The sequence below is a fragment of the Dipodomys spectabilis genome, unplaced genomic scaffold (assembly GCF_019054845.1).
Source record: "Dipodomys spectabilis isolate Male_0828 unplaced genomic scaffold, ASM1905484v1 ptg000138l, whole genome shotgun sequence".
In the NCBI taxonomy this organism is placed as follows: Eukaryota; Metazoa; Chordata; class Mammalia; order Rodentia; family Heteromyidae; genus Dipodomys; species Dipodomys spectabilis.
The window spans coordinates 6564075-6574346 of record NW_024870815.1 but is presented as its reverse complement, the minus strand read 5'-3'; the positions used below and the strand labels follow the sequence as shown (position 1 = coordinate 6574346).

General features: G+C 44.0%; 1 protein-coding gene across 1 annotated transcript; it reads right to left on the bottom strand.

Annotated features, from left to right (window-relative positions):
* Positions 1-555: 555 nt before the first annotated feature.
* Positions 556-1413, bottom strand: LOC122116947 (lys-63-specific deubiquitinase BRCC36-like). Its single transcript, XM_042690531.1, has one exon. It carries the CDS (start codon positions 1411-1413, stop codon positions 556-558), a length of 858 nt encoding a protein of 285 aa, XP_042546465.1.
* Positions 1414-10272: the final 8859 nt, after the last annotated feature.

Genomic DNA, 10272 nt, shown 5'->3' with positions numbered 1-10272 from the left:
TTTCTATTTGTCTGGTATGATGTCCAGAGTACAACTACTGGGTTGTAGAGTAACTGTGTTTAACTTCATAAAGAAATTTCCAAACTCCTCTCCAGAGTAGATATACTATTTTACATTCCTATCATCAGTCGATGAGAAACCATTTTGAACCCTCAATAACACTTGGTATTTTCGTTATTTGCCCATTAGCCATTCTGATAAATGTGTTAAGCCATATCTCTTTGTGGTTTTAATGATTCCCACATGACCTTTTTCTAAATTTTTACAGTTTTACATCTTGCACTTAAATCCATGGTAAATTCTGAGGTAACTTTTATAGAGATGTAAAGTTTAGGTTAAAGATTTGGGGCTTTTGTTTTTATTTGACCCGTGAATACCCATTGCTTCAGCCTCTTGGGTGTTCATCTTTCTCCTTCCAGGGCCACGTTACTGCCAATACAATACAATTCCGATGGCTTCTGGCTTTTGTAGGAAGTCTTTGAAAATGAGTCCTCCACAGTTTCTTCATCAGACCGCGATAGTTTTTAAGTAATTTCATACTGGGTATCGCCTTTTTCACTTTAGAGAAGAAAGTTTTTCCATAAGCTCTTTCTTCTCTTGGGTCAACTCCTGCAGAAACTCTTGGTTTTGCTCGACTCTGTTCTCCAGCCACTGGAGGAGGGGATCGCTGATCGCGGACACTTGACCGCACACATGATCCACGTACGCCGAGGCATTGCGGATCCTGGATACCGGGTCCTGATCGGGACGGCCGCACATCCTCCTATACGAGGCCAGTTCTTCCTGCCACAGGATCTTGGGCAGCTCCACTAGCGACTGGAGGCACGCTTTCCCGATGCTGGCACGAGGTAGCACGTGGAGGGGGACATCGACCCTCTCATACTCGGCGCTCCTCGGGGCGCGGGCGGATTGGAAGCAGGTGTAAGCTATCTGGCCGGTGTTCGTGTTCTTATCCTCCACGAAGCAGGAGAAGATGATCCCGACGAAGCCTGGGTCCATCATCTGGTAGGCGGCCTGGGTGCGGATGTCCACGTGGGACGGCCAGACGGTGATGTGCGGGTGGGAGTGGTACCAGCCCACCACCCGCAGGGGGCTCCCGGTGAGCGCCGCCAGCCTCTCCGTCTCGGCCGAGGCCGCCGACAGCTGCTCCGGGGAGATCTCCACCCGGTCCTTCCTCTTGTCCGACCGCGGCAAGATGATGACGGAGCGAATATGGACGATCCGGGCCGCCCGGGCCTGCGCAGCCACGGTGCCCAGAGCCTCGCCGGAACTCCCACAACCGGAGTTACTCCCCTCTTCCTCCTTCAGCACCCCAATACACAGGCCCATTACCTCCTCTTTATCGGTGCTCAGAGCGTGGTTGACGCACACGAGGAAAACGTCGGAATCGAGGTGAACCGCCTGAACCGCCATCTTGCCCCACAATGCTCCGGTGCAAGGCTCCGCCCCCCGCGGCGCCCTCCGCGCCTGCGCAGCCCTCCGCGCCTGCGCAGCAGCGCCGCACGCGGACTCTTACTAACACACAGCTGACCAATCTGAAGTCCATATGACTTTATGTAAAATTCTAGAAAATGCACAGATTTATCATGACAGACAACAGAACAGTGGCTGTCTGAGAACGATGGGTGCGAGAGGGAGAAGCTGGCAAAGACACAAGAAATTCGGGGTGATGGGTACGCGCACCATCTCGACTGCTAATGGTTTTCTGGGGACGTACACATATCCCCGAATGTGCCAGGTGCATGTAGCTCCCGCCTGTAATCCAGGCTACTTAGGAGGCTGAGATCTGAGGATTGAGCTTTGAAGCCAGCCTGGGCAGGAACGTCTGCGAGACTCTTACTCCAATTAACTACCACAAAGCCAAACTGGAGCTGTGGCTCAAGTAGTGAAGCACTAACCTGAAAAAGAAGAAAGCTCAGGACCAGCTCCCAGGCCCTGAATTCAAGTCCTAGTTCTGGTACCAAAAAAGGAGGAGGAGGGGGAGGAGGAGGGGGAGGAGGAAGGGGAGGAGGAGGGGGAGGAGGAGTCGTCGTCATCAAGTGAAAACTTTTTGTGTGTGTAACTGATTCTGCATCATCTATACTGAAATAGAACTATAAAAATTAAGAATCAGTCATATGCCTGGTACTGTTGTTAGCCACTGGACATACAAAATGAGTCATGGCTCCTGTCTTCAGAAAGTCATTCTGGTGAATAAATTCGGCCCATGACTGTAAATGGGGTAAATAGAACCCCCAAGGTCTGAACAACCCTGAATAACTTGACTAAATGAAGCAATACAGCCTGCCCACTGAGGGCCAGGCCAGTCTCTGGAGTCCAACCAATCATGAAAGCTCAATTGAATTAACCAATCAGGCAGAGCCATTTTACAAGAAGGCACCATGTCCAGGTATACACTACTGTTTACATCAGGTTTCTACATTAAAGCCACGGCTACCCCCTGGGGACTAGTCTATTCACATTTTAAGCATCTCATAGTAAATTGTGTATTTTCCACCTTAAGAGATGAAACCCAATGGCATATTGTCTTCACTTTTCACATCTGTGTTGCAGATCTGGGAAGGATCACAGGACAGAGACACAGCAGAGTGGAGAGAGAGCTCTTTGCAGTGTGCCGTTTCCACTGTGTCTTGGCATTTTGAGCGCTGCCCTTTGCATGTACAATGGAACAGAAGCATGATGCTAAACTCTAGAGGCTGCAGAAGATGGCTCGAGGGCAAATACAGAGAAAATACTCCACCTTCTCCTCAATTCTGCCCTCCCAGTTCCTAGGGCTTAGGAAGGTTCATAGGATCTGTCATTGTAACACAAAGCTGTGTTCTAAGCTTCCTTTGCCACTATGGACCAAAAACTCAGAACACTTTCTCAAACATTCAAAGTCATTGCCGTAGAAGAGGTTGCTTTTCATTTCTTCCATGTCCTCTCCTGACACATTTCCTTGCTGGAATGCGGAGCCTGGAATTCATTGCATAAGGAATGTCTACAGGGTCAAACTAAGTGTTCTCCATAACTCAACACACACACCCTTTAGCCTGATCCAGTGTCTGATAGCTCAGCATTATTGACCTTTTCCATTAACATGTTGGCGCTGAGTTGTCCTCATTGCCTGGAAAGCCTCGCAAGAACTGGACAGGTATTGGGGCTGCTCTATGGGACCACTGTTGGCATGGGGCAAGGGAAAGGTGAGAAAGATGAGGTTGTCACAAGAAACTTTGGTGACACCAAGGTTTCTTAAGAGCTAGAACTTTGTATTGTTTATTTTTTGGCAGTACTTGGATTTGAACTCAGGGCCTTATACTTACCAGGCAGGAGCTCTACTACTTGAGCCACACCTCTAGCATTTTTTGGCATATACTAATTGCACAAAGAATCATCATTGTGTTATTTCCATATATGCATATAATATACTCTAGTTAACTTTACCCTTTAATTTACTCTTTTGTTTTCCCACTCTTCTTCTTAGACATTTTGGACAGGTATCATAATTCTATATCACATATGTGCATGAAGTACTTTGGTCATATACAACTCCATTTCACTCTTTTCACACTCCTCCCACACACTTGTGCCCACACCAAAATAGTCTCTCCTTCCCATAATGAACGGCAGTTATATCAGTCATTCTTTCTTTCTTTTACATCTAGGTCTGGATGTGGGAGAGAACATGCAATATTTCTCTTTCTCTGTCTGGCTCATTTCAGTCAACATGATGACTTCTGTTTCCATCCATTTTCCTGAAAAAATATAATTTCTGAATAATACTCTAATGTGTATATCTGCTACATTTCTTTATCCATTCCTCAGTTGATGGACACCACATTCCATATATGGCTATAAACATGGGTGTGCAGGTATCTTTACTATAGGCTGATTTACATGACCAAGAGTGATTAATAGGATCACATATTAATTCTATTTTTAGATTTCTGAGGACTCGACACAGTGAGTTCCATAGTGGCTACAGTAATTTACCTTCTCACCCAAGTGTATAAGAGATTGTTTCTTCCTGAAAGGAAAATGGATATTTTGGAGTATTTTTTTGATGATGGCCATTCTGATGTTGCATAGTTGTTCATGTATTTATTATTTATACTTCTTTTGAAAACTGCTTGTTACATTCATCTGCGTAATTAGGTTATTAGTATTTTTGGTGTTAACTTTTGCACTCCTATGTCTTGAATCTTAAGCTTTAACTGAGGAGCTAGAAGAGGTTTTCTTCCATTCTATGAGTTATCTCTTAATTCTGATCAGTTTCCTTTTCTATCTTGAAGTATTTGAATTTGATATGATCCCATCATCAATTCTTGCCTTTTTTTACCTGAGCAATTGGAGTCCTGTTCAAACAGGCATTGCTTCTAGGTTTTTCTCTGTGTGTCCTCCTAGCTGTTTCAAAGTTTGGGGTCTTATATTTAGGCCTATAATCCATTTTGAATTATTTTTTGTGCAGGATATAAGAGATAGTGACATGATAGGAAATGTACTCATTACCTTACTCATGTAACTATAACCTCTCTGTACAGTATTTTTACAATAAAAAAAAACATAAAAAAGATAATGGCATAGCTTCAGTCTTCTATAAGTGGATATACAGAATTCCCAACACCATTTGTTGAAGATTGTCTTTTCTCCAGTATCTGCCTTTTGCTCCTTTGTTGGAAGTCAGATGGCTATAGCTATGTAGGTTTTGTGAATTTCTACTCTACTCCATTGGTCTATGAATCTCTCTTTATGCCAATACCATGCTATTTGCCACTATGGATCTGAAGTATTTTGATAGCACTAGCATTGCTCATTTTGCTCAATATTGGTCTATCTAGCTGTGGTCTTTTATGCTTCCATATAACTTTTAGGATTGATTTTTCCATTTGTGTGAAAAATGACATTGGAGTTTTTAATGGAACTTACATTGCATTGGTAAATTTCTTTCAGAAGTTTGTGTTTTTCCCAGCATGAATTCTGCCAATTCATGAACATGGGAAGTCTTTCTATCTTCTGGCATCTTCTTCAAGGTTTTATAATTTTCAACATAGAGCTCTTTCACTCTCTTTGTTAGGTTTATGGAAATGGTTCTGCCTGAAACAGAAGTGCATCGTCACACTGTAATCTGGTTTTCAGAGGAAATATTTCCAAGGGGACACTGGATTAGGGACAAGGAAATGCCAGAATACATCCATCTAAGCCCCAAATTATAAAGCCTATAAAATACTTCCAGCTAAAAACATACATACAACTATCAGATGGAGTCCATCCCAGTTCCCATATGCCACAGAGCCACATCACAGCACTTACTGCCTCCCCTCCATGACTATTCCAAGCACCTCCACCCTTTGCTCTGTGCCCTGAGACAAATCACTCTCTGCCTCTGAGTCTCATTTCTCATCTTCCTAAAGAAAAGAAGCATGAACTAAGGGTCCTGTATAATCTGTTATAATCTATTCTCCTACTCCATGGAATTTCATTATCTCCTAGTAACCATATTTGCTCTTCATACTTTAATTCTTGGGGAGTCTGGGGACTCTTGAGTTTTTTAAATACCATGTCCAAATGCCAAGAGGAACTCTTTGGGCACATAGTCCTGGTGACTCATGGACTACGGTTGAAGGCCTACTGTTTGCTGAATGGACCTTCAGAATGGCCTAGAGTCAAGGGGGAATTTTGTCTTTCAGGAGATTCTAGCAACATCTATAGACATTTTGGGCTGCCACAACTTGGGGTGAAGGGTTTCTCAAAAATCAGTAGAAGCCAATAATATTGTTAAACATTAGATGTGTGGGACAGCCACCAACAACCAAGAATTATTAGGTTTAAAAACCACTGTGGATTCACAGCTAGCTCCCAACACCCTAGAGTTGTCACAGTGGTAATATTTATATCACAGAAATTGGCACACTCTGTAAATCTAGCAACTTAATTCTGAGAAGGTAATTGTGAAATGTTAATCAATTCTCATCACTGTGTGGACATACATAAGAATTCTAACACCTGATGTAACCAAACTCCAAAGTGCTTACAGCAAAGGTCATGCTGGAAGAGATGATTTTACTAATGGTTGAAAAGCCTAACCTTATAATATTCTATGGCAAAGATGAAGGAACATGGTTTGAAGGATACCATGGACAGAGATTTGAAGACTCTCATGGCTTTTTTTGTTTGTATTTTTTTAATATAGCCTGCCTCCTCCTAAAAATAATGTAAGGGAGAGAGCAAATGAAGGGGTAACATTGTCCAAAAAGAAATGTAATCTTTACCTGGCTTATATAAACTGTAACCCCTCTGTACATCACTTGTATCATAACAATTTTAAAGTTTTTTTAAGAAACTTAAATGTAAGAGGACAATGAAAAAACAAAAGTCTTGTTTATTAAATAAATAAGTTTATGGAGTAAAGAAGTTGATATATCTAATTTGGGAACTTCGACATGTAAAAATAAAAATCAACACCTAGCATGTGTAAAACTTAAGGTCAGTGTTCTGTACCTGGCCTGACCAGCTGTGCGATGCTTTTCCTGGTGGGGCCTGGAGGCCAGCAAAGCTAACTGTACACAGATGAGGAAATGATGGCTCTCCTCTGGCCTTCCAGGGCTCTGTACCAAAAATGGATGGCCTACACAAACTCAAGGCACATTGAAGGCTTACCTCCTTTCCCAATTTTTCTCTTGATGGCTCTCTTGATATTTCCCTGTGGTTGTTATGGCAAAATCTGGCACTGGAATTGCGCTGGAAACAAATATGAAATATGGAACTGTTTGTGGAGAGAAGTTCAAGACCCTATGCACACTTAGTTTGGGTTATAAATGCTCATAGTAAAACAAAGCATTGACTCATGAAACCCAAAACAAACAGAAAAATGTTTTAATCCCCATTCAAAGACTCTTTCTTTGTTGCAGAGGTGACCAGCGAGACAGCTATTTGTTCTTATAAACAAGGTCACCACAATGAACTAATAGTGGAGTGCTGACCAATGGGATACTGATCACCTTGTGCCAAGATACACTCTGCCTTCAGTATGTTTGATTTCTGGAGCTCAGAGTGCTAACTCCACCCAGAAGAAATTTTCCCATTGCAAGAGTTGGTTGTTTTGTCCAACCTCACTGAAGAGAAGCCAGGACTACAGCCGGTTACACTCCGACACCAACAGGCTGGAAAAGCTTACGAGCACATGGAGGCCTCTGACACACCTCGGACTCACATGTACCAGTCATCTCTTTGGTTTGGTCCAGCTTTTTCTAAGGCCTCTAAATCTGACAGCTCTACCTTCCATTGAGCTCAGTCGCATCCAACTAGAATATTTCAATATTGTAGTATTCCTTTTCAGTTTTCCCATCTCCCTCCAAGATGGCCCCTGGGGAAGAGTTGACCTCATGATGGCTGGAAAGAGCAGGAAGGGCCTTGCTCCAACTATTCATATATGCAGAGGTCCTTGTACCATTCTCCAGCTCCTCTAGTTTTCACCCACCCTAGAAGTTCAGTTGACTGGCCAACATATGCTGGGTGTTATCTTGGCATAGCCAGGGCTTGGCTAACTCAACTCCCTTAAGAATTACTGTTCTCCTGGTATCTTACCCTGTTCCCCATTTAGTCTCCATCTTGGGCAGTTCCAATCTGGGAACCCCTATGTAATCTCATCAGCCAGCACTGCTCATGATACAGCACACTTGCTTTAGGAGCTTGAGTGTAACTTCTAGATCTTTCTTCTAGCAGGGCTAGCAGCTTCTACACTAAAGATGGTTTATTGCACAAGCTACTTGTCATCCTGAATCTACAAGTAATCCCCTGCGAGACATACCCCCTTGGAAACTGTCTGCCCCCACCAGACAATAAACACCTCAATGGTAAACATAAATACTATTTACCCAGTTATTATTACATAATCATACAATTAGAACTAATGGAATTAATAAAGATCATTATTATCCTCTGAACACATTAATGTGGATTCTAGTACTCGTGGATACTCAATACACTTCCAGCTGAGTCCATAATCTGATTCGACTGTTTTCATTTCAAAACTGTAAACCTAACTCTGCAATCTAGATAGACTGGAAGAAGGAATATGGGAACCTCAAAGAGCTGCAGAGAAAGCACAGCCAACTGGCTATTGCAAGCAGATGGGGTAGAGAGGTGCTCTTCATTCACTTGAATGGTCTAGTGGTTAGGATAAAATACAAGCCAAGAATTAAAGTTGTCCACAACCAAGAATTCAGATATTGCTGGTCTTGTCATCCCTAGACCCAGACTTCTAATTGGCTTCCACAGAGTTTGAGCCTTCTTTCACCTTCCAAAGACATTCTTGTCATCCAGTCACTGAGTCTTGGCAGTACAGAGGACACACTGAACCATTTGGGTTCAGTCTAGCAATGGCCATGAACAAGATGCCAGGACCTCTGTGCTTCAGGTTGAGGTACTCGTCGCCAAATTGCTCCCCATACACGGACTTGCCACCGATGCCATTATGAGATAGAAGTCACCACCTGAACACACAAATTCTGGAAGAATTCTGTGAAAGAAGGAGCCCTTCGAAATGTTTTCTCTCTAATGCTCAGACACTGGAAATTTCCACTGTCTTTTTGTTGTTGTTGTTGTTGGTCATGAGGCTTGAACTCTAGGCTTGGGAGCTATCTCTCAGCTCTTCAGCTCAAGACAAGTGCCCAGTTGAGCCACAGCACCACTTCCAGTTTTCTGAGTAGTTTATTGGAGATAAGAATCTCACAGAGGGGCTGGGGGTTTAGCCCAGCGGAAGAGCACCCGCCCGACGCAGGCAAGGCCCTGGGTTCGGTCCTCAGCCCTGGAAAAAAAAAAAAAAAAGAATCTCACAGAGTTTCCTACCCAGGCTGGCTTTGAGCTACAATCCTCAGATCTCAGCCTCCTGAGTAGATAGGATGACCAGGCGTGAGCCACCAGCACCTGGAAGCCACTGTTTTTCAAACTTTGCCTGAAAGCAGATGAAAAGCAGTTAGTCTAAAGGCTCACCATCAATGCTGGTACTGAAGAATACAGGGGGGTTGATCATAGCTGGGGGCAGGCAGCTCCAGGGGACAGGGGATCTGCAAAGCTAGTCCATGATTTTCAGCCTAGAGTCCCATAAGGGTGGGGCCAGTGTTTAAATTGCTAATCATTGTATCTATGCAATGGCCTTCTCAAAAATGATAGGTGCAAAGCCAGGCGCTGGTGGCTCACGCCTGTAATCCTAGCTACTCAGGAGGCTGAGATCTGAGGATCGCGGTTCAAAGCCAGCCCGGGCAGGAGAGACCGTGAGACTCCTATCTCCAATAAACCACCAGAAAACCGGAAGTGGCGCTGTAGCTCAAGTGGTAGAGCGCTCGCCTTGAGCTGAAGAGCTGAGGGACAGCGCCCAGGCCCAGAGTTCAAGCCCCACGACCTACAAAAAAAAAAAAAAAGATAGGTGCACTGGGTGCCAGTGGCTCACGCCTGTGATCCTAGCTACTCAGGAGCTGAGATCTGAGGATCAAAGTTCAAAGCCAGCCTGGGCAGAAAGACCTTGAGACTCTTATCTCCAATAAACCACCAGAAAACCGGAAGTGGCACTGTGGCTCAAGTGGTAGAGCACTATCCTTGAGCTGAAGAGCTGAGGGACAGCGCCCAGGCCCAGAGTTCAAGCCCCACGATGGACAAAAAATAGGTGTAAAAAAGGGCTGGAGGTATGGTTCAGCAGTAGAGCACCTATCTAGCAAGCATAAGGCCCTGAATTTAAATCCCAGTGGAGGAAGAAGAAAGAAGAGAAGGAGGAATGGGAAGTAGAGGAAGAAGGGGAAGAAGATGAGGAAGGAGGGAGGAGGAAGGCAAGAGAAAGAAAGAAAGAAAGAAAGAAAGAGAAAGAGAGAGAGAGGGAGGGAGGGAGGGAGAGAGGGAGGGAGGGAAGAAAGAGTAGGTAAGTTGAAACCTTGAAGGGAATAAGGCAATATCCAGGGCCCGTGCAGTAGGAAGAAGTTAAGTAGCAGCAGAGGAGAAGCTTTGAAGCATAGAACGTCTTGTGAGGTAGAAGCATTGGAGTGTCCCAGAAAGATAAAAGGTGTCAGGGTGTGTCCCATAATGGTGGAACTCATTCTCTATTCTTCAAGACACTTAAAATCTATCTTCCTTTCTGCAACTATCTCCAAACAACTGTAATGTTTAGAGAATCATGTGGTACTTTTAGGGGTTAACTTGAGTGGGCAAAGAATATCCGCATAGTTGGCACAGCATTGCTTCTGATATATCTATGAGAGTTGGGCCAGGTAAGGATGATCACTCTCATCTAATGTAGGTGGGTAA